Consider the following 24,759-nt stretch of genomic DNA (forward strand, 5'->3'; position numbering starts at 1 on the left):
TTTAACTAGGGGAGTCTGATTACATTTAGGTGTAGGACTAAAATGAGCCCATTATAGAATAGTGACAACGTATCAGGAAAGAGAGCCTGTGAAAACAGATGTATAGCACAGTATTGTTTCTGAGTGCTGTAATTCTGTGTCATCATAAGCATGAGTGAGGTTGGAGGCAGTGGGATGTTTTAGATCTTAGCCTATTTATGTTTGCATGAGAGAAGGGATTGCTGACAAAGGTGTTCAGGAGATCAATGAGACAGGTGAAAGAACATCACTGTTAATATAGACAAGGAGAAGGTCTAACAACTTTTTAAAGTGGTGTTTGTTCTGCTGTCACAGTTTGTGATTGAAATGATGGCTTAATAAAATTCAGGGAAATAATAGGGGCAGAAAATTGTGGAACTTTGTATAGGAACAGGAATTTATCTTTTTGGTAAGTGGCGGATAATATGTACAAATGACAACAAATAGGGTGATATCTAGATATAAATGGGATTTGGAATATTGAAAAGTCTGCCTGAGAGTTGGTTTGTATCCAGAGAGAAGGACTTGTAAAGTATTTGTCGAAGTACACTTTTGATGTCTTGTACCCTCCCTTGTCATGTCATCCTGTGTTTTATTATTTCTATCGTAAGTAGTTTTAGGTTCTCCAGTCCTTCCTCTGTCAGTTGAAGAATTCACTAATTTTGAAAGCTAACATTGATCTCATGTTTTGATCATGTGCTTGCCGTGTGCTGAGATTTCTGTTATATCTCAAATGACACAAAGTATAATAGACTAACAAAAGACACATATATTTATGGCTGTAATGATCAGACTAGTTATGTTGTCCTGGCACTGCAGCTTGACTGCAGTTGAGTTACATCACTAGGACATTGGAGTCGTGTTTATGTACATACATATTTTGTTACTCTGTTAGCTTTAAGGAAAGACCTTGTCTGGAAGCTAGCTCAGCCTGATAATAGCTTCATACTTCACCTATGCTGTGAGTAATTACATTCTCTCTTTTCATTATTTATATGTGTAATAAGCTGTCTCTGTATAGCAAAAGCTGATCTCTGACAACTAACAATGCTATTGTTAACTTCCAACTATGAAGTGATAATAGCTGCTGCAATACTGACTGATTGCCTTAGCTGCCTGCACTGTGGCAGTGCTGAAATGTTGCCATTTAAACGTAAACAAAATAGCATTATATGACTAGTCGTAGCAGTTGCACAAAACAACCATGGCAAGGCCGTTTTAATTGTAGGGATTTTCTCTTGTGTTATGTCTTATAGATGTAAGTGGCAAGTGTGCTGTTATTTAAATTTATTTTTGTCGCTATGTAAATGATATTTTTTATTTGTATGTTTTATAGGTCTTCAATAAGCAGCTCTCTCTTGCATCAAATGCAGCACAACAAAAAATTGGAAGTGGTCTTTGGAGTCATATGCTCATTAGCACAAATGTTTTTGCAAAAGCTATTTTTACGGTAACAGGGAAGGATATGGCTGTGTTCATTGACCAGTGGGTTCGCACAGGGGGTCATGCTAAATTCAGTCTCAGCTTTGTCTTTAATAGAAAAAGGTGAGTAATGATGTTTTTTTTTAATATGTTCATTGTTCATATTTGTACTACTTGTATTTCTAGATAGGTAGTCTTATAATGAAACATATTTTTATTAGTTTTAAAGTAGAAAACAGATCTGTGAAACAGTAAATACGTGAAGTATTTCACTTTTTATTTTTACTATTGGTGGCTGCAACTCATATATATCATTCCACTGTTATTGATGTGATGATATTTCATTATCATTGTTGACTCTGTCTACAAATAACTTGACACTTGTGGTTGGCATATTATATTAAAGTATCATGTAATTTCAGTTTTTCAGATTGAATTATGTTGCTGTCATATCTGTTTAATATTTGTCTCTGAGTCTGTGATTGCATGCTGAATGAGTAGTTAAATATGTAAGTGTAAAGAACAGCATATTTTTTACAGGAATACAGTGGAATTGGAAATAAGACAAGATTCGACACAGCAGCGTGGTATAAGGAAGTATGTGGGTCCACTGTTAGTTACAATTCAGGAACTTGATGGGACTTTCCGTCATACATTGCAAGTTGAAGGAACTGTAGCTAAGGCAGATATCACTTGTCACTCAAAGAGTCGAAGGAATAAGAAAAAGAAGATACCACTTGTTACAGGAGAGGAGGTTGACATGGATCTCAGTGCAATGGAGTATGACAGACATGATTATGACATAATTGCATTATGATACTCTTTTAATATTAATAAATGTAGGTCATAGTAACAGAACAAAAAATGATCTGTATAAGTGTGTCTTTCACATGTGTCAATGGATAAAAACGTGGTAGAAATTGTTTAATATCTATGTAATAACTTTTAATATACATTGTGTATGTATAGTTATAGTTACATTTGAGTTATACATTCACCAGTCTTTTTCTGAAGTGCTGGGTGGCTGGCTTCTGTTTCCACACTTCACTGAATGAAATTTGTGGTTTGGCTTGTTGCGTAGTTTACAGATGCAGTCCTCCTTGGGATTGTAATGTGGTCCCTTCTGGGACATCATCTCATGGAAACCATGGGTGGCAGAATGCATATAGAAGTGGTGCAGTTGGAAGTTTGGTTCTTCAGAATATGAATTCATTGCTTTTGTTTCCATTATTTTCTTTGCTATGTCTATAGCTTTGTGCTGTCTGCCTTCAATGATGGTTTTTTTTAAGCTAGCATCTCTGGAATATTGAAACTTTGTCTGATATCTTCTATGAAGAAAGATCTGGCTTTAGCATTCTCTAGTCTCTTGAGGTTTTTCATGATCAAGTAGATCCATATTAGTTGAATTTCACTTGTAGTAGGTGGCATAACTTTGAGCTTGTACAGCATTATCTCAGTTTACAGGGATAAATTTTATAGCTTAGGGATATTGTAAATGGCTTTTGTTGCAATTGTTGCTCACTCTTGTATGTACAGACAGAAAGTGGTTTCAGTCGTTTGTAGCTTTACTCCTAAGTATTTAAAGTTGGATACTAATTCTAATACTGATCCATCACATGTGATATGGTCTTACTTTAATATTCTTCCTTCTCATCTAAATTTCATTGTTTTCATCTTTGAGCTGCTGATTTACATCTATTTTCCTAGTGTCCATTTTCTGGTGCTATCCATGGCTGCTTGTAGGTCTTCTAGACTCCTGGAAAGGATGACCATGCCATCTGCATACATAAGCAGTTTTACATTTCTTGTGTTTATAGTCTGCCCGATGTTCGCTGTCATTATGGTAAAGAGTTTCAGACTCGTCAGAACTCCTTGTATGACCTCTCTTTTTTGGATGATGTCCTGCAACATCAGTATGTGATTGTATCTTGTCACATGATATGTGCCTAGAACTGATGATTATTTCTAGTTTGTGGCTTGATTTACCTAGTGTATTCTCTAGCTTCTGGATGAGTTTCTTCTTGTATACACCCGTACTATAAAGATTGCACCCAGTGGGGTAATGGGTTGCACTAGAGTCTTCATTATTTCTTGAATGAATCCTTGAACAGCATGCAAAGCTGATCTGTGTGGAAAAGCCGTATGGATTTGTTGGGATATTACCACATGGTCTTTGTTCAGCGTGCCTTAATAGGAGTTTAGAGCAGAGTTTAAATATAACACTCTCTAAGCATCTTTCTTCATCTGCGTACCTCAAAACTTGTGATTTAAGCTTTTTACCTGTGTGTTCCTGCATTTCTGTGTTAATTGGACTTTAGTCACTACTGGAAAGTGTTTCTTAATTGTGACTTTTTCTGTTGGTAGAACGGAGGGCTGTTTAGTGCTGGAATGGGAACAGGGAAGGGTCTGGATAGGTAAATGGGTAAGGACAATGACTAACAAAGTTTGAGGCCATGAGGGTTACAGGAACGTAGGCTGTATAGCAGGGAGAGTTCCCAACTGTGCAATTCAGAAATCTGGTGTTGGTGGGAAGGATCCAGATAGTACACTCTGTGAAGTAGTCATTGAAATGAAGAACTTCGAGTTGGGTGGTGTGCTCAGCAATGGGGTCCAGCTGTTTCTTGGCCACAGTTTGTCAGTGGTCTTCATGCGGACAGACAGCTTGTTGGTAGTCATGCCCACGAAGAAAGCAGCATGGTGGTTGCAGCTTAGCTTGTAGATCACATGACTGGTTTCTCAAGTATCCCTGCCTTTGATGAGCTAGATGATGCTTGTGACCAGACTGGAGTAGGTGGTGGTGGGAGGTTGTTTGGGAGAGATCTTGCCTCTAGGTCTATTACAGGGATATGAGCCATGAGGCAACGGGTTGGGAGCAGGGGTTGTGTAGGGATGGAAGAGGTTTCGTGGGCAGCTGAATACCACTGTGCTAGGGTGTGAAGATAGAACATGCCTCATTTTAGGGCACAATGAGAGGTAGTCGAAACCTTGGCAGAGAATGTGATTCAGTTGCTCCAGCCCAGGGTGATACTGAATCATGAAGGGAATGCCAGACAGTGGGACTCTGGGAGGTGGTGGATGACTAGAGAGGTAAGGCACATCAGATCTGTTTTTGTACAAGGTTGGGAGTGTAATTACAGTTCATGAAGGCCTCAGTCAGACTCTCGGTATCTTGGTATGGAATGGGTGGCAGCTGTTGAAGTGGAGGCTGGATAGATAACCCTACTCTGAGTACTTTATTTGTGCCTTTAGTTTGCAGTTGGTCAAAGCAGATTTTTTCTGAGATTCCATTTTCCTTGAGTAACTTAATCACATCTTCTTGTCTCATACTCAGGTGTAATTTACCCACAAAGAGCCACATTTTTCATTCACCATGGTTTAATTCACTGATTTCCACTGACTTCATTCCCTTTATTTCCTGCTCTCTGTTTCTTGGTCTCCTTGGTATTTCCAAGTAGTATAGGAGCCTGTTAATAACATTTGATTCTGCCTGTTGCTTTTCATTTTGTGATTTGTTTTCTTCTTCTCTCTCTTGTTTCCTCTCCTCTTACCAGTTCTGGCTTTTCCCAATTTGCTGATTTTCTGTGGTGTTTCTTTATTCACATAGTGGTTACTTTATAATGTGTAATGTAAAGAAACTATGGAATGCATTGAGTATGACTGTGTGTGTGTGTGTGTGTGTGTGTGTGTGTGTGTGTGTGTGTGTGTTCTCTCCACTGTCATTTACCTGTACCAAAATATCAATTCAAATGTCCCAAAGTTATATAATAGTTTTTGTACACACGTGTGACCTTGTCATTTTCACTGTGTGTTACACATTTTAGTAGCTCATAATGCCTTACCTGGCAGTTTGTTCAACAACATTGCATGTTATATTTCTTAATGTGGTTGGATACCATATAAAATAGCAGGAACTGTACATTTCTGTACTTATAACTACAAATTAATGTCTCACTCCACAAAAGCCAAAAACCTTTCATGACAAGACAGTTTTTTACCTTGGGCTGTTGAGTCGCAAGCATGGACCATCCAATCTGTTCTTTAAGTTGCTGCTGTGGGCTCTTGCAAGTGTTTACACTGCACAAAGCACTCTTGTAACAGTGTGTCTTTGGTTCTTCTCAATCTAATATCAATGATATTTCAGAAAATCCAGGAGAGTCACTCTTTCTTTTAATGTCTACCTGGAAATGAGGTTTACACTGATTGAAACGCATCATACATCTTGCGAGGTCCCAAAATAGAAGTAATGAATGATATGGCAAAGAAACTACCAGCAACTAATCAAATGCAGCATCCAAGTGCAATAAAAGTCACCCACGACTGAGAAAGCAATGGTACAATCATACAGTGATCGTATTTCAAAATTATTGTATTATTTTGTGCAGAAATAAATACAAACAGTTTAGAAACTGAACTTAGGTACAGTACAGCTGTTTTCATCCCTCTGCATATTCTGATGCAACAGTTTTGAGTCTGTGCTAGTTGGCCATGATTGCAACTGTATATTTTGTAAATAAACAGCAGATTGTCAATCTGGCTGTTTAATTAACAGAGATGTCATGATCTACATTTAATTTCTGACCTCCAACCATCAAGAGGGATTTAATGTAACAATATGGACTCAATATATACGACATTACAGATGATGATACAGGTAGCCAACTACATCAGTAAACTACAGGTGATGGGAATTGGCTATATCTTAAGACATGAAGGAGGATGACATTTCATTGGAGAACAGTGAGTGACTGCAAGACTTGCGATGTGTAGGGACCAGCATCTTCTATCGTTGATAGTCATGTTTTGTGATGTGAATTAAGTATAAATGAGGACTAATAGAGTGACAATAATGTCAAGGTCACAATTAACTTGTAACTTTTTGGAGGAGGTTAGTTATCAATGGAGATCTTGGCTGAGGTGATGGAGAGGTACAAATAGATAGTGATTAAGATATCCATGAAACTCTTAGTAATGCCATGTAACTTGCCTCAGACTCGGATTTCTTAGAAAGGAACTAAATATGTGAAATGAGTAATGTAGCCTAATAAAGCAGCTAGAAATGCCAAGGAAGTACAAGATGAGTCCCACAGGACTCTGATTGCCTTCTTCAGAGAATGTCAAAACAAGACATGGCAAGAACAAGAAAACATGCAGAAAAGAAACATAAAGAAACAACAAAAGGACATGACAGTACTGGAAAAAATCACTGGATCATTGCAAGGATTGAGTATAGGTGAATTTCAGGACAAAATGGGGCAGGTACAAGGAAAAATTACAAAACCATTAGACTGGAAGGTGGAAGAATTGTCACATTCTCTAGGGAAGACTGCTAAGGAAGTGTACACATTAAAATGGCAATTGCAGGAACAAAAGCCAAGTTTCTGGTAGATGACTGATGACCTCTTTGCACAGATACAACAGCTGACTGTAGAAGTTTAGAGCAGCCATGGGCAGACTTTGGTAGCCCAGATCCTGGTTGACATAGTTACTTAAGCTTGCAGTTCGGCTCATCGCATACTGATATGAATGACACCCCTTTTCTGACACATCATGGCAACAAATTGTGTCTCGAAACACGCATTTTTCGAAGTGCATTCATTTTATGTTCACCCCATTTTCAGATGTTTACACTTATTTACAAATTGTGAGTGCTGGTTTTTACTTAGGATGTTTTACAATAGCTTCCTTAAAAGCTTCCTTTGCAAAATTCTGCAACATCATTAGTAAAGAAATGATGTGCTCAGAACACATAAATAAATGTAAACATTTGTAGAGTGAATGCGAGGTATCTTGAAATATCATGATGGAAAAATAAACGCTTATAAAAGCAACTGGTTGCAGTTAATTCATTACAAATTACCTTCAGTTTCAACAGTTGCATTGTTCTAATATTTCAACAGTGGACAAGAATTATTTGCTAGTGTTAACATGAGAAAGAATATGAAAACAAAATACAGTGTAGAAATAGTGAATTCCATTCAGCAAGCAATTAGGAATAACTTTGCAATTTTTAGTCACAGGCAGCTCATTAGACTGTTTGAAACTTATTGTGTTAATATCCACAAACACTGTTAGCAAGCATTTTAAAAATATTTTTCTAAAAATACGTTTGATGGCTGATTGCAAAGGCACGAGTTGTTTCCTGTAAAAGTAAATAAATTAAGCCATCATTTCTTTGTTCATTTTAAAAAGTTGAAGCTTGAAGTTAGTGTAGACTGGCCGTATTATACAGGAGCCAACCAGGAATAATGTGAACAACAGAATGGCAAACATGAAAAAGAGCATCATGGGTGGAGTACAGTGCGAGAACTTCAATCTCTCTGCCATGCATTTTTTCTGTGGGCCAGAATGAAACCAGTCATGGGCTGTATTCAGCACATGGGCCGCCAGTTTCTCGCACATGGTATATAGGATAAAGGAGCATGTTTAACAGATGTACTCCATGTATACATCTGCCAAAAGAGGGTCAAAGCTCACGAGCTGAAGTAAGACTAATTGCAGAATAGCATTCACGGAATATGCTATTTGAGTTGCAAGATTTGCTGTCTGAAATTATATGAGGCAATAATGATCAATGTAAAAAAGGAACTTGTTACGTTGTCATCTGGGAGTGCAGCTTTGAGTTACCTTACAGTACAACACTTCTGTAATTCCATATGTCTGGTTACATTCATCCTTCAGCATCTGTAAAAAAGATTTGCAGTCCTTTTTTGAATTTATAGATAAGAAATGTGTATATCAGTTTCATTGCTGCAATGAAGTCAACAATATTGTATTCAACATTGTATTCATATACCTGTGAAATGTTATAGAAATAAACCAATGTTTGCGATACAATTGCATATCTGTAGGACGTGGTAAAGAGCAGACAGTTTATTGAGATTTTTGATTTCATTATTGCACCTAGCAATCAGAGAAAAACGGTTGGGGGTTCCACGTGGAGGTACTGAATACTTTTGTTTAACTGCTAGATAAAATTTAATTTATTTATCACGGAAGGAGAAGCTCCCAGTGAAATAATTGAGAGTGAGGAAAAAGTTGTTTGGTCATTGTTAATGAAACACTTAAATTCTGCAAGTTCTGTTTATTTATGAAATATAAATTGTGACTTGAGACCAGCTACCATAGAGTCAAAATTGTTGCATCAAATGGCACACACAGGGTGTAATGGAGCTGCGTAATACTGTTCTATACTGTCAGTTCATCATCCAAACTTATATTTGCATTTGCAGAAATTCTTATAGCTTTTTTACGAAATCCACTGTGCGACAGTATTGTCAGTTTGTCAGTAGTGGCTGGTCTTTTCAGCACTCGGATGCTACCCTTGAGAAGCTTCTGACAGTTGCTGTGCTGTATTGTTCATTAGCTACATGCTATGACCTCGTAACTTCTTAAGAAAGACTTTGCTCACAAAATCTGTTACAAACTACAGAGAGCCTAAGGCCCCTTAAGTTCAGTTCAGTTTCACTTTTCTGCATGAATGATTATACATGCTTGACAGATACTATTGTCAAACCTGTCTGATGTAGTGGCCTTTCAGTTTAGTTAATGTAACCTCCCATATTATATTGCAGTTAGCTACCCAGCAAAGTCTGTTCAATGTAGTATAATGGTGCAACAATTGCAAATCACAGTACTTGACTGGAAGCTGATAAAAAAAATAAAAAATAAAAAATAAAATAAAAAAAAAATCTGCTGAGAACCTAGAAAAGTTCTCCATCACTGAATAATTCCTGGCAATATTGTGATAGGAAAAAGCTAGCTGGTTTCATCAGTACTCAAGTTATTTAGGTTCCCTTCTCCAGAACTAGTACTAATGAGACTTGTGGATAAAAGCCACTTTTCAAATATATGCTGCTTTTTCTATCCACCTGGACTTAAGTTAGGCCTGTTTACTGTTTCTCCTGCTTTTATTTGTTTCTCTTCTTTTACTTCAGACCTCTTTCACATGTTTCCCTTATCACTGTACTTAGCTACTGTTTGCTTCTCTCTGTCATTGTGCCCAACTGTGTCTCCTTCCTATCTGTTTCTTTCTCTTTTTTTTCTAGACATGTTTTATTATCTCATTCTGTCCCCACTCCTCTCTCTCTCTCTCTCTCTCTCTCTCTCTCTCTCTCCCTCCCTCCCTCCCTCCCTCCCTCCCTCCCTCCCTCCCTCCCTCCCTCCCTCCCTCCCTCTCCCTCTCTTTTTTTCTCTCCCTCCCTCCCTATCCTTTCCTCCTGCCCCCCCCCCCCCCCCCCACCCACCTCTCCTGCTTTCCCCACTTCCACTCTGAAGTCTGATATATTTTAACCCTAGAAGTACCAACAGAGGGAGGGGAGAGGGGTGTGTGTTACTTTATGCTCACCTTTTGTAAATACTGTACTTTAGTCGTGTACTTGATATTTTAAAGAAAATATTTATTGTTTTAAATTAATGCTTCTATCAGATTCTTTAAATGTAATTTTTTCAGTTAAACTTAATCCAAATATCGAAGTCTAACTGGTATGTAGTAGTAGATGCAACTTTTCACAACGATTGTCATATTCAATATTTTCAGCTTTTTAACCCTTCATAGATATCAGTATCTCTCTAAAAAGTATGTTGTTAATAAAAGTCAACCACAATCAACAAAATTTGAATTTTTTGTGGTTATAAAGTAACACCCTGCACCCCCTGTTGGTAGCATATCTTATCGGAGATGTGTTGGTGTTGCTAAGACAGCACAAAAAGATATTCATGGCTCTGGACCCTACATATATATCAGTAAAACTTTTGAAAATATGTTAATAAAAGTGAAAAATAGATAACAACATTTGTATTTTTTTAACTTTTTTGCGGCATATATAAACTGACACCCCACCCAACCCCTTTGTTGGTAGTATACATTATGGAAAAGGCATTTGTATATCTGGGTTCAGGACTTTCTAAAGTCAAAAATCTTTACCACACCATTGGCTGGTCGATATAGGAACCATTACAAATTATTTAAAAAAAGAAAACAGTTTTGGTTGCAAAGTAATGATTATTTAATTATGTGTTTCATCCTTATGGGGTATCATCAGACTCTGTAGCATTCTACAGATAGCATTCATCAATCTTTGTGAGATAGTGTGTGCATGTTAAACACACTAGCCTCTGCAGATGTGGCAGCATGGTCCTCTCTCTTCAGTTCTGTATAAGCTGATGTTAGCTTGTTTAAGGTCCTTACTCTATCTTGCATAATGTGATGAAAGCTTATTTTCAGAATCCTACATAATCTGATGATGCTCCAAAAGGGAGAAATGCTTTATTAAAGAATCATTATTTTGCAACCAAGATATTGCTTTTTGGGAAAAAATCTACAATTACGTTTTTTATCTTCATGTGCATCCTGTGTGGGTCTCTCTCTTTTTAAATTTAGGAAGTTATTTTATTTTTTTTACTGTTAGGAGGCAAATGTATGTTTCATGTTTTGGGATAGGATTCATTTCCTCTTAGAAAGATATGAATTGAGTGTGTAATAGTAATTAATGTACTTACAGTGCTGACTCACCTGTGTTGTGGATAAGACTGGATCCAGACATGACATTGTTGCGCTCTTGTGCAATAGAACAGCCAGATTACCAGTGGCAATACCAACTCCGCCATGAAAGAGATGTTACTGCACAGATAGAAGCTATATCAGCTCTAGAAAGATTTCCCACTCCTCCTACTCGTCTTGCTCTCACAGATACTATAGAAAATGAACAGACATATTATAAAGTACGTTGCCGTGCAGCACATTGCCTTACAAAGGTATGTATATGAGTGATTGTGTATCCTGTTATTCTTTAAAAAATATTATCTGTTACCAGTTATTTTTAAAAACAGTGAATCAGTACAGTTCAATATGACTGGAAGGTAGTTACTGTTTTTCACAGTGCTTTCTAAAAAAATTACTGTCATCGCACATTTGACAGTACAGTAGAAAGAACTCATCATCTGGTTGCTATGATTCTGATTTTGAAGTTAAATGAGGGCATTTTGAATATTCTTGTAACACCACTGTATATTTCTTAAGTGAAGTAGATGAACTTGAAAATATGATGTTTTCTCCTCAGAAATGAACTTACCTTAAAATATACACATTTGGTGAATATTGATCATTTCAGAATGATGTGATTTTCACAGTCTTACGTATTATGTGATTTTCACTGTCTTACATATTATGCCCCCCCCCCCCTCCCCCATGAACCATTGACCTTGCCATTGGTGTGGAGGCTTGCGTGCCTCAGCAATACAGATAGCTGTACTGTAGGTGCAACCACAACGGAGGGGTATCTGTTGAGAGGCCAGACAACGTGTGGTTCTTGAAGAGGGGCAGCAGCCTTTTCAGTAGTTGCAGGGGCAACAGTCTGGATGATTGACTGATCTAGCTTGTAATACTAACCAAAACGGCCTTGCTGTGCTGGTACTGCGAACGGCTGAAAGCAAGGGGAAACTACAGCCGTAATTTTTCCCGAAGGCATGCAGCTTTACTGTATGGTTAAATGATGATGGCGTCCTCTTGGGTAAAATATTTCGGAGGTAAAATAGTCCCCCATTTGGATCTCCGGGCGGGGGACTACTCGAGGACATCGTTATCAGGAGAAAGAAAACTGGTGTTCTACGGATCGGAGTGTGGAATGTCACATCCCTTAATTGGGCAGGTAGGTTAGAAAATTTAAAAAGGGAAATGGATAGGTTAAAGTTAGATATAGTGGGAATTAGTGAAGTTCGGTGGCAGGAGGAACAAGACTTTTCGTCAGGCGAATACAGGGTTATAAATACAAAATCAAATAGGGGTAATGCAGGGGTAGGTTTAATAATGAATAAATAAACTGGAGAGCGGGTAAGCTACTACAAAGAGCATAGCGAATGCATTATTGTGGCCAAGATACACACGAAGCCCACGCCTACTACAGTAGGACAAGTTTATATGTCAACTAGCACTGCAGATGACGAATAAATTGAAGAAATTGAAGAAATGTATAATAGAAATTATTCAGGTAGTGAAGGGACACGAAAATTTAATAGTCGTGGGTAACTGGAATTCGGTAATAGGAAAAGGGAGAGAAGGAAACGTAGTAGGTGAATATGGATTAGGGGGAAGACATGAAAGAGGAAGCTGCCTGGTAGAATTTTGCACAGAGCACAACTTAATCATAGCTAACACTTGGTTCAAGAATCATAAAAGAAGGTTGTATACAAGGAAGAAGCCTGGAGATACTGCCAGGTTTCAGATAGATTATATAATGGTAAGACACAGATTTATGAACCAGTATTTAAATTGTAAGACATTTCCAGGGGCAGATGTGGACTCTGACCACAGTCTTTTGGTTATGAACTGTAGTTTAAAACTGAAGAAACTGCAAAAAGGTGGGAATTTAAGGAGATGGGTCCTGGTTAAACTGACTAAACCAGAGGTTGTACAGAGTTTCAGGGCGAGCATAAGGGAACAATTGACAGGAATGGGGGAAAGAAATACAGTAGAAAAAGAATGGATAGCTTTGAGGGATGAAGTAGTGAAGGCAGGAGAGGATAAACTAGGTAAAAAGATGAGGGGTACTAGAAATCCTTGGGTAACAGAAGAAATATTGAACATAACTGACGAAAGGAGAAAATATAAAAATGCAGTAAATGAAGCAGGCAAAAAGGAATACAAACGTCTCAAAACTGAGATTGACAGGAAGTGCAAAGTGGCTAAGCAGGCATGGCTAGAGGACAAATGTAAGGATGTAGAGGCTTATCTCACCAGGGATAAGATAGATACTGCCTACTGGAAAATTAAAGAGACCTTTGGAGATAAGAGAACCACTTGTATGAATATGAAGAGCTCAGATGGAATCCCAGTTCTAAGCAACGAAGGGAAAGCAGAAAGGTGGAAGGAGTATATAGAGGGTCTCTACAAGGACAATGTACTTGAGGATAATATTATGGAAATAGAAGAGGATGTAGATGAAGATGAAATGGGAGATATGATACTGTGTGAAGAGTTTAACAGAGCACTGAAAGACCTAAGTCAAAACAAGGCCCTGGGAGTAGACAACATTCCATTAGAACTACTGACAGCCTTGGGAGAGCCAATCCTGACAAAACTCTACCATCTGGTGAGCAAGATATATGAAACAGGCGAAATACCCTCAGACTTCAAGAAGAATATAATAATTCCAATCCCAAAGAAAGCAGGTGTTGACAAATGTGAAAATTACTGAACTATCAGTTTAATAAGTCACGGCTGCAAAATACTAATGCAAATTCTTTACAGACGAATGGAAAAACTAGTAGAGTCCGACCTCGGGGGAGATCAGTTTGGATTCCGTAGAAATATTGGAACATGTGAGGCAATACTGACCCTACGACTTATCTTAGAAGCTAGATTAAGAAAAGGCAAACCTACGTTTTTAGCATTTGTAGACTTAGAGAAAGCTTTTGACAATGTTGACTGGAACACTCTCTTTCAAATTCTTAAGGTGACAGGGGTAAAATACAGGGAGCGAAAGGCTATTTACAATTTGTACAGAAACCAGATGGCAGTTATAAGAGTCGAGGGGCATGAAAGGGAAGAGTGGTTGGGAAGGGAGTGAGACAGGGTTGTAGCCTCTCCCCGATGTTATGCAATCTGTATATTGAGCAGGCAGTGAAGGAAACAGAAGAAAAATTCGGAGTAGGTATTAAAATCCATGGAGAAGAAATAAAAACTCTGAGGTTCGCCAGTGACATTGTAATTCTGTCAGAGACAGCAAAGGACTTGCTAGAGCAGTTGAATGGAATGGACAGTGTCTTGAAAGGAGGATATAAGATGAACATCAACAAAAGCAAAACGAGGATAATGGAATGTAGTCCAATTAACTCAGGTGATGCTCAGGGAATTAGATTAGGAAATGAGACACTTAAAGTAGTAAAGGAGTTTTGCTATATGGGGAGCAAGATAACTGATGATGGTCAAAGTAGAGAGGATATAAAATGTAAACTGGCAATGACAAGGAAAGTGTTTCTGAAGAAGAGAAATTTGTTAACGTTGAGTATAGATTTAAGTGTCAGGAAGTCATTTTTGAAAGTATTTGTATGGAGTGTAGCCATGTGTGGAAGTGAAACATGGACGATAAATAGTTTGGACAAGAAGAGAATAGAAGCTTTCGAAATGTGGTGCTACAGAAGAATGCTGAAGATTAGATGGGTAGATCACATAACTAATGAGGAGGTATTGAATAGGATTGGGGAGAAGAAAAATTTGTGGCACAGCCTGAGTAGAAGAAGGGATCGGTTGGTAGGACATGTTCTGAGGCATCAAGGGATCACCAATTTAGTATTGGAGGGCAGCGTGGAGGGTAAAAATCGTAGAGGGAGACCAAGAGATGAATACACTAAGCAGATTCAGAAGGATGTAGGTTGCAGTAGTTACTGGGAGATGAAGAAGCTTGCACAGGATAGAGTAGCATGGAGAGCTGCATCAAACCAGTCTCCAGACTGAAGACCACTACACCAAACAACAATAACAACGTATTATGGTAGAGAGTCAGAAATAAATTGTGAAATTTTTCAACCATCTCACATAAAGAACAGACTGGAAAAAAATTGTGCTTCAGGTGGTATAATTCCAAGTATCGGTAAGGGAAACACTTAAAATAAAATTATACTTTTCATCATCAGAACTATACATCATCTTTTTTGAAGGAAAGCAAGATTTTTGGATGAGGTTGGAAAGAAGGCAGACAGGTGACAGGTTGCTCAGACTCTATGTCTGTTATGAGAAGGAAAGAAGGTAAAGACAAAGGAAAAGTGTCAGAATGTCAAATCAAAGATACTACATTGGTAAGCACTGTGCATGTTACAGTGAAGAAAGGACAGGAAGGACAGTCTGGGAAATATTGATGGAGGAAGAGAAAATGAAAAGTGGTAAGAGTAATGCAGTTAATAAAAAGGAAGAAAGGGTGAAAAAGCAGAGAGAAAGTGGCAGGGGAATGTGTGTGTTTGTTTGAGTGTGTGTGTGTGCGCGCATGTGTGTGTGAGAGAGAGAGAGAGAGAGAGAGAGAGAGAGAGAGAGAGAGAGAGAGAGAGAGATAGTTTGGGGGGGAGGTTGTTGCTTAGTGGATCCAGGTGGCTAGTATGATAGAGATATATAGCAGGCGTGCTGTAAAGAATGCTGAGTAACTGGATGTCCCTAAGTTAGACATTTCATCTGTGTATGTTAGACATTTCATCTGTGTATGTTGATGCATTCAATCAATTAGATGATGTATGTTTCGGTGTATCGACAAGCGCCGGCATGAAGATGAACACAAGAGCAGAGAAGGCTATGAGACAACGTCAGCCAATAGCTCCTGCCAGATTTGGGCACACAGTACTAGACCTACACTAGGAGAGCACTACGATAACAGTTATTAGTGATCCATATCCATTGCTTGTATAGACACAGTATATAGAGAAAGACATCGACTTTTTGAATGTCGTCTATCGCTTGTGACACATTCTTGTAATACAAAGTTAAGTATTGTCAATCTCCTTTATTGCAGTAAAAACTATTAATGTGATTTGCTTGAATTATTGAATAACTATCCGAGAATGCAGCATCCTTTAGGCACCCTGTAAGAGACTAGTGGACAGGGAATGGAGCATTTCTTAAAGCATGTGCCTCTTTGGTAAATATATCTGCTTCAACATCAAATCCCTCAACACCTATACTAATAACCTCTGTCAAGCTTTCCTACCACAGCCACCCTAGAGAGTTTGTGGAGAAACAAATCACCCAGGCAGTCTTTTCGTCCAACCTACATAGCTCTCATTTGTGAAAACATTAGCCTCCCCACCCCTCCACCATCTACACCCTCTCCCTTGTCACCCATTTCTACCAGGACCTTCAATACTTCAATAGATTACTCTGATAGAGTGTAGACTACCGCTTTACATACAGATGGCTTCAAATGTTGACACATTGACGGGGAGCATACTAAGTAACTAAATATATGAGCGTGTGGAAAGCCAAAAATGTTCAATAGCTTCAAGACCAAATGACTTTAAGGGCTACTCAGTATGATTACAGTCCATACTGTGTGCTGTGAAAAATTCTTGAAAAACAATGTGTACAAAAGGTATGTGTATGCAATTGTAAATTCGTGATCGCAGTGTGGGCAAGTGAAAGTTTCATACAGTCCACAAGAAAACATTAGTAGCAGCAATCACTCATGTGCTTTCTATGGCACTAGAGTTCAAGTTCTTGTTCCTCACTGTACCATGGCTTAACACTACCTTCATAGAAATGAAGCTATGAATCCAATTATGCATGTGCTCACCCACAGAGAAGATCACACAACATACCCTTTTTATGGTTTTCAGCCACACTGTTAGTAACTTTCTTGTTTCAGACAAGACCTTGTACTATTAATCTGCTTTACATGTAAATGATGAAGTGGGCATCTGCTAATATAACCTCTACACAAGATGCTTCAGAGCTACTGTACTAGCACTTTTTCCTAAAAGTGATACATCCAATCCTTTTGGCTAAAATCTCTTTTAGGCAAACCAATAAAGCCAGATAGAATGCTAAACCTTAAAAGCTCAGAAAACTACTGGAAAATGAAAAAAATGAGATAAGGAACTTTAGAATTTCAAATGGGAATATGAGGAAAAATTAGTGTTGTTGAGAAGAGCTATCAAAACTGATCACTTTTTGTCTAAGTTTTTCTGGATTTGCAATGGTGTGATCATATCATCAAAAAACACTTCTTGGAAACTTGCCAAGCCATGCCACATCATACCAATAAACTAAAGTGTTTGGGAACTGTGAACACTAGAAAGGGTAACTGGCATTTTCACTTCTAGTGTCATTACTGTGGTCTAACAGGAGCCATTTTGGTGACACATTGTCAAAGCATTCTGTGCTGGTATTCAGTTTGACTCATGCCATATTTTGACAAAGAGACATTTGATATGCTTATGCTACTCCAAGAATGTCATCATAAATGCACATACATGCTTAACAACTGTTGTGGCGTAACAAGACAGCCACGCCACTCGGAAGTAGCCGAAAGGCACGCGTTAAGCTTACGCAGATGGGCGTGAGGTCTGAAACAGGATACGTAATCAATGCTATAAAGAAAAGTACGTAGCTGCTGGAATACTTAACTTTAATCCATCATTGTGGTACATCGCTCGTGACGATACAAGTGAGACTCTTTAGATACATGCAATGTAATGCTAATGGCGCCTTGCTAGGTCGTAGCCATTGACTTAGCTGAAGGCTATTCTAACTATCTGCTCTACAAATGAGCGAGGCTTCGTCAGTGTGCATCGCTAGCTAAGTCGTCCGTACAACTGGGGCGAGTGCTAGTACGTCTCATCTAGACCTGCCGTGTGGTGGCGCTCGGTCTGCGATCACTGACAGTGGCGACACGCGGGTCCGACATGTACTAATGGACCGCGGCCGATTTAAAGCTACCACCTAGCAAGTGTGGTGTCTGGCGGTGACACCACAACAACAAAGTTGTGTGACACTTTATACTGAAAACAATAACAGAAATTCATGGATGGAAAAATATGTAAAATAAGGGGAAGGCCACTTTTCTGTAGAGGACTGGTGTGTGGTGCACAGAATCACACAATAGAAAACAATTACCACTCACTTTTGAGGTCTTGCTCTTTTGCTAGTAAGAATATGCACATTCAAGCACATGGTCACAGACACCCAAAGTCTTGACACTACCACAGGTTTGGGTGCTGTGTGAATATTTCTACTCTTACTAGAAAAAGAGCATGAACTTGAAACCTAGTGTTAACTGCTTTCTATTATGTATTTTTGCACACCACACACCAGTCTGCTGTAGGTAAATGGTTATCTTTCCCTTACTTAACATATTGTATAGGGATATTTGCGATACAGTTTATTGTGTCAGTCACTATACAGAGTCATTTATCTGCACCTAGGGATACAGTTGCACAACAGAAATAAGAATGTGACATCTCAAGAAATTGATTTCTGTGCATTTAATTTGTGCCTAACTAATTTAATATTGTTTAAAAAGAAGAAAGTAAATGTTATTGGATGTGAGCTCTACATTCAGGTGGTATTATTTTTGCTATGAATCTTCTCAAAAAATTGAAACTGTATGATGATATCAGTTTCATAATTGTTTAGGAATGTGGCCTGCCAGTTTCTAAATCCTTCTGCAGATGGTTGGAGAAAAGATTTCAAAATAGTACACTTTATGTAGAGAAGTTATTCCAGCCTCAGTCAAACTAGGTGTCACACTCTGGTTTCTTGCCAGTGGTGAATATTTCACCAGCGTGTTGTATATATTTAAAATTTCAAAATAAATTGTCTCAAGTGTAGTCCCAGATATGCATGAAGCCATAATTATTTCATTGAAAGGCTCTGTGAAGCTAAAGATAATACTATTTTTATTGACAGGATATTTTATTTTAATAATGATTCTTTAAAGAATACAACTTTATCAGCTACATTTATGCGTATTACTTAAATATGTCTAACAGTACTTGTACAATTTGGTTATGAGGGGCCTCTGAATTTCCGATGAGGGTTTCATGATGTTGCGACAAAAGAAAGGAAGAGTTAGGAGAGAATGAATGATTGCTATTTGTGCTTTAGGATGTTGATGGCGAAGAATGGTTTGGAGGTGCTGTTACCTCAAGTGGTGTGTTACTTGGAACATTTGAATCCATTATCCTTCTATAATATCTCATTTGTAGTTATAGAAAAACATCATTATTTTTTTGCTGAAGTTATTCGGAACATGCTCTCCGTAAACTGCAAATTCATCTCAATTTTGAAGTGCCTGTACTAATTCTTTCATGTAGTTTATAGTTTGCTTCTCAATAAAATTTTGATCTGAGCTTTTCCTCCTGTTGGGTATTGGTGCAATGAATACTAATGTGACTGTGCAAATGCAAGTGGCTAGTGTCAACTGCCATTTTTATGTTATTGGCCACCCTTTGTTTGATACATGAGTAAACAAACTGTTTTGCACATTCAGTCATTGGCAAACATTAAAAGAAACAGGTTATACCTTGGGTCAAGCAGCAAAGGTCAGATAAATAACAACAACGAGAGTACAGAAGGTTCTGTTATAACATGTGGTATTAATATGCTGGTGAGGAAATGCTAATTTAATCAATATTATGAATATGAAATTTAAAAGAATGCAAAATCCCCCAAGATCGTCAAAATTTCACAGAAGCCCAAAATTTAGCACAAACTTCAATGTGAGATGCTGTTAATAGTTTCCACAATGAAACTCTGCCTCAAAATCTGGCAGAAAACCCAAAGATTCTGGTCGTATGTAAAATACACCAGCGGCAAGACATAGTCAATACCTTCACTGCATAATAACAATGATGATGATATTGGTGACAGTGCCACTAAAGCAGAGTTACTAAACGTGGTTTTCCAAAATTCCTTCACAAAAGAAGATGAAGTAAATATTTCAGAATTTGAAACGAAAATAACTGCCAGCATGAGTAACATAGCATCCCGAAACATCTTAAACCACTTAAGAAAGACAAGGATTCTTGTCCACATTGTATACCAGTCAGGGTCCTTTCAGAGTATGCCGATATAATAGCAGTCATATACAACCACTCACTCATAGAAAGATCCACAAGTTTGCACAAGTCGCCCCAATACCTAAAGGCGGGTCCACACTAAGGACACCGCGCCGTGCTGTTGCACCTCACGCACCGCTGTAACAGAGAGGAGTGTGCCATCCGCGCCCCGCCGCGCCGCTCCGAGGCGCGCACTTTGTTCCAGTTGGATCGTGCGCATGGTCTGAAGATGGAGCGAGCCGAAGCCCTGTCTAAACTGAGCACGCGCAAACGCGCCACTTCCTTTGATGTACCGACAACAGCCGGAAAACTGCGCGGCGTGGCACGACGCAGTGCAGCGCAGTTCGCCGTCCACACTGAGTGCTCAGTGTGGACCTGCTTTAAGAAAAGAAACAGGAGAAATCCACAGAATTACAGACTCATATCACTAACATCAATTTGCAGTAGGGTTTTGGAAGATATACTGTGCTCAGACATTATGAATCACCTCAAAGAAAGTGATTTATTGACAAATAACCATCATGGATTCAGAAAATATTGTTCTTTTAAAACACAGTTAGGTTTTTATTCTCATGAAGTAATGAGTGCTATCAAGAGGACATGTTAAATTGATTCCATATTTTTAGATTTCCAGAAGGCTTTTGACACCATTCCTCACAAGTGACTTCTAATTAAATTGCATGCCTATGGAGTATCATCTCAATTGTGCGACTAGATTCATGATTTCCTGTCAGAAATGTTACAGTTCATAATAACTGATGGGAAGTCATTGAGTAAAACAGAAGTAATACCTGGCATTCCCCAAGGAAGTGTTATAGGCCCACTGTTATTCCTGATCTGTTGTGTCTCTGAGTAACTACAGCATCATACATCCTTCTGAATCTGCTTACTATAGTCATCTTTTGGTCTCCCTGTATGATTTTTGCCTCCTACACTTCCATCCAGTTATAAGTTGGTGATCCCTTGGTGTCTCAGGATGTGTCCCATCAAGCCATCCCTTCTTTTGGTCAAGTAGTACCACAAATTTCTTGTCTTCCCAATACTATTCAGTACCTCCTCATTAGTTATGTGACTACCCATCTAATCTTCAACATTCTTCTGTAGAACCATATTTTGAAAGCTTCTATTCTCGTTTTGTCTAAACTGTTATTGTCCATATTTCACTTCCATACATGGCAACACTCCAGACAAATACTTTCAGAAAAGACTTCCTAACTCTTAAATCTATATTTGATGTTAAAAATTTCTCATCTTCAGGAAGTCTTTTCTTGCCTTTTCAGGTCTACATCTTTTTGTTTTGCTGCCCAAATAGCAAAACTCGTCTACTGCTTTAAGTGTCTCGTTTCCTAGTCTGATTCCCAAAGCATGACCTGATCTAATTCCATTACCTTTGGTTTGGTTTTGCTGTTGATCATTTTATACCCACGTTTCAATACATTGCCCATTCCGCTCAATTGCCCTTCAAAGTCGTTTGCTGCATCTGACAGAACTACAATGTCATAGACAAAGCTCAAAGTTTTTATTTCTTTTCCCTGAACTTTAATACCTACTCCAAATTTTTCTTTGGTTTCCTTTACTACTTGTTCATGTACAGATTGAATAACACCAGGGATGGGCAGCAACCCTGTTTGACTCCTTTCTCAACCAATGCTTCCCTCTCAGGGCCCTCAACTCTTATTACAGCTGCCTGGTTTTTGCACAAATTGTAAAAAGTCTTCCGCTCTATGTATTTTACTCCTGCTAGATTCAGAATTTCAAACAGAGTATTCCAGTCAACATTGTCGAAAGCTTCTCTAAGACTACAAGTGCTATAAATGTAGGCTTACCTTTACTTACTCTATCTTCTAAGATAAGTCGTAAGGTCAGTATTGCCTTGTGTATTCCTACATTTCTCTGGAATCCAAACTTACCTTTCCTGAAGTCGACTTCTACACTACTGGCCATTAAAATTGCTACACCACGAAGATGACGTGCTACAGACGCAAAATTTAACCGACAGGAAGAAGATGCTGTGATATGCAAATGATTAGCTTTTCAGAGCATTCACACGAGGTTGGCGCCGGTGGCGACACCTATAATGTGCTGACATGAGGAAAGTTTCCAACCGATTTCTCATACACAAACAGCAGTTGACTGGCATTGCCTGATGAAACATTGTTGTGATGCCTCGTGTAAGGAGGAGAAATGCGTACCATCACGTTTCAGAGTTTTGATAAAGGTCAGATTGTAGCCTATCGCGATTGCGGTTTATTGTATTGCGACATTGCTGCTCGCGTTGGTCGAGGTCCAATGACTGTTAGCAGAATATGGAAAGGCTGGGTTCAGGAGGGTAATATGGATCGCTGTGCTGGATCCCAACGGCCTCATACCACTAGCAGTCGAGACGATAGGCATCTTATCCGCATGGCTGTAACGGATTGTGCAGCCACGCCTCGATCCCTGAGTCAACAGATGGGGACGTTTGCAAGACAACATCCATCTGCACGAACAGTTCGACGACTTTTGCAGCAGCATGGACTATCAGCTCGGAGACCATGGCTGCTGTTACCCTTGACGCTGCATCACAGACAGGAGCGCCTGCAATGGTGTACTCGACGACGAACCCGGGTGCATGAAGGCAAACATCAATTTTTCGGATGAATCCATGTTCTGTTTACAGCATCATGATGGCTGCATCCGTGTTTGGCGACATCGCGGTGAATGCACATTGGAAGCGTGTATTCGTCGTCGCCATACTGGCGTATCACCCGGCATGATGGTATGGGGTGTCATCGGTTACATGTCTTGGTCGCGTCTTGTTCGCATTGACGGCACTTTGAAATGTGGATGTTACATTTCAGATGTGTTACGACCCGTGGCTCTACCCTTCATTCGGTCCCTGCGAAACCTTACATTTCAGCAGGATAATACACAACCGCAGTTGCAGGTCCTGTACGGGCCTTTTCTGGATACAGAAAATGTTCGACTACTGTCCTGGCCAGCACATTCTCCAGATCTCTCACCAATTGAAAATGTCTGGTCAGTGGTGGCCGAGCAACTGGCTCGTCACAATACACCAGTCACTACTCTTGATGAACTGTGGTATTGTGTTGAAGCTGCATGGGCAGCTGTACCTGTACACGCCATCCAAGCTCTGTTTGACTCAATGCCCAGGCGTATCAAGGCCATTGTTGCGGCCAGAGGTGGTTGTTCTAGGTACTTATTTCTCAGGATCTATGCACTCAAATTGCGTGAAATTGTAATCACACCTCAGTTCTGGTATAATATATTTGTCCAGTGTATACCGGTTTATCATCTGCATTTCTTCCTGGTGTAGCAATTTTATTGGCCAGTTGTTGTTGTTGTTGTGGTCTTCAGTCCTGAGACTGGTTTGATGCAGCTCTCCATGCTACTCTATCCTGTGCAAGCTTCTTCATCTCCCAGTACCTACTGCAACCTACATCCTTCTGAATCTGCTTAGGGTATTCATCTCTTGGTCTCCCCCTACGATTTTTACCTTCCACGCTGCCCTCCAATACTAAATTGGTGATCCCTTGATGCCTCAGAACATGTCCTACCAACCGATCCCTTCTTCTTGTCAAGTTGTGCCACAAAATTCTCTTCTCCCCAATCCTATTCAATACTTCCTCATTAGTTATGTGATCTACCCATCTAATCTTCAGCATTCTTCTGTAGCACCACATTTCAAAAGCTTCTATTCTCTTCTTGTCCAAACTATTTATCGTCCATGTTTCATTTCCATACATGGCTACACTCCATACAAATACTTTCAGAAATGACTTCCTGACACTTAAATCTATACTCAATGTTAACAAATTTCTCTTCTTCAGAAACGCTTTCCTTGCCATTGCCAGTCTACATTTTATATCCTCTCTACTTTGACCATCATCAGTTATTTTGCTCCCCAAATAGCAAAACTCCTTTACTACTTAAAGTGTCTCATTTCCTAATCTAATTCCCTCAGCATCACCCGACTTAATTCGACTACATTCCATTATCCTCGTTTTGCTTTTGTTGATGTTGATCTTATATCCTCCTTTCAAGACACTGTCCATACCGTTCAACTGCTCTTCCAGGTCTTTTGCTGTCTCTGACAGAATTACAATGTCATCGGCAAACCTCAAAGTTTTTATTTCTTCTCCATGGATTTTAATACCTACTCCGAATTTTTCTTTTGTTTCCTTTACTGCTTGCTCAATATACAGATTGAATAACATCGGGGAGAGGCTACAACCCTGTCTCACTCCCTTCCCAACCACTGCTTCCCTTTCATGTCCCTCGACTCTTATAACTGCCATCTGGTTTCTGTACAAATTGTAAATAGCCTTTCGCTCCCTGTATTTTACACCTGCCACCTTTAGAATTTGAGAGTATTCGAGTCAACATTGTCAAAAGCTTTTTCTATGTCTACAAATGCTAGAAACGTAGGTTTGTCTTTCCTTAATCTTTCTTCTAAGTTAAGTCGTAAGGTCAGTATTGCCTCACGTGTTCCAGTATTTCTACGGAATCCAAACTGATCTTCCCCGAGGTCGGCTTCTACTAGTTTTTCCATTCGTCTGTAAAGAATTCGTGTTAGTATTTTGCAGCTGTGGCTTATTAAACTGATTGTTCGGTAATTTTCACATCTGTCAACACCTGCTTTCTTTGGGATTGGAATTATTATATACTTCTTGAAGTCTGAGGGTATTTCGCCTGTTTCATACATCTTGCTTACCAGATGGTAGAGTTTTGTCAGGACTGGCTCTCCCAAGGCCGTCAGTAGTTCCAATGGAATGTTGTCTACTC

At 39.1% G+C, this 24,759-nt stretch overlaps 1 protein-coding gene across 1 annotated transcript in view; it reads left to right on the top strand.

Moving 5' to 3' along the window:
* The window catches only part of LOC126188974 (transcription initiation factor TFIID subunit 2), a 125,320-nt gene that overhangs the window by 23,423 nt on the left and 77,138 nt on the right, over nucleotides 1-24,759 (top strand). The window contains exons 9-11 of the mRNA XM_049930751.1: nucleotides 1,355-1,563; nucleotides 1,981-2,220; nucleotides 10,941-11,193. Coding sequence (XP_049786708.1) covers nucleotides 1,355-1,563; nucleotides 1,981-2,220; nucleotides 10,941-11,193 — 702 coding nt within the window. The remainder of the gene's footprint in view (nucleotides 1-1,354; nucleotides 1,564-1,980; nucleotides 2,221-10,940; nucleotides 11,194-24,759) is intronic.

Source organism: Schistocerca cancellata, chromosome 1 (genome assembly GCF_023864275.1).
Source record: "Schistocerca cancellata isolate TAMUIC-IGC-003103 chromosome 1, iqSchCanc2.1, whole genome shotgun sequence".
Lineage (NCBI taxonomy): Eukaryota > Metazoa > Arthropoda > Insecta > Orthoptera > Acrididae > Schistocerca > Schistocerca cancellata.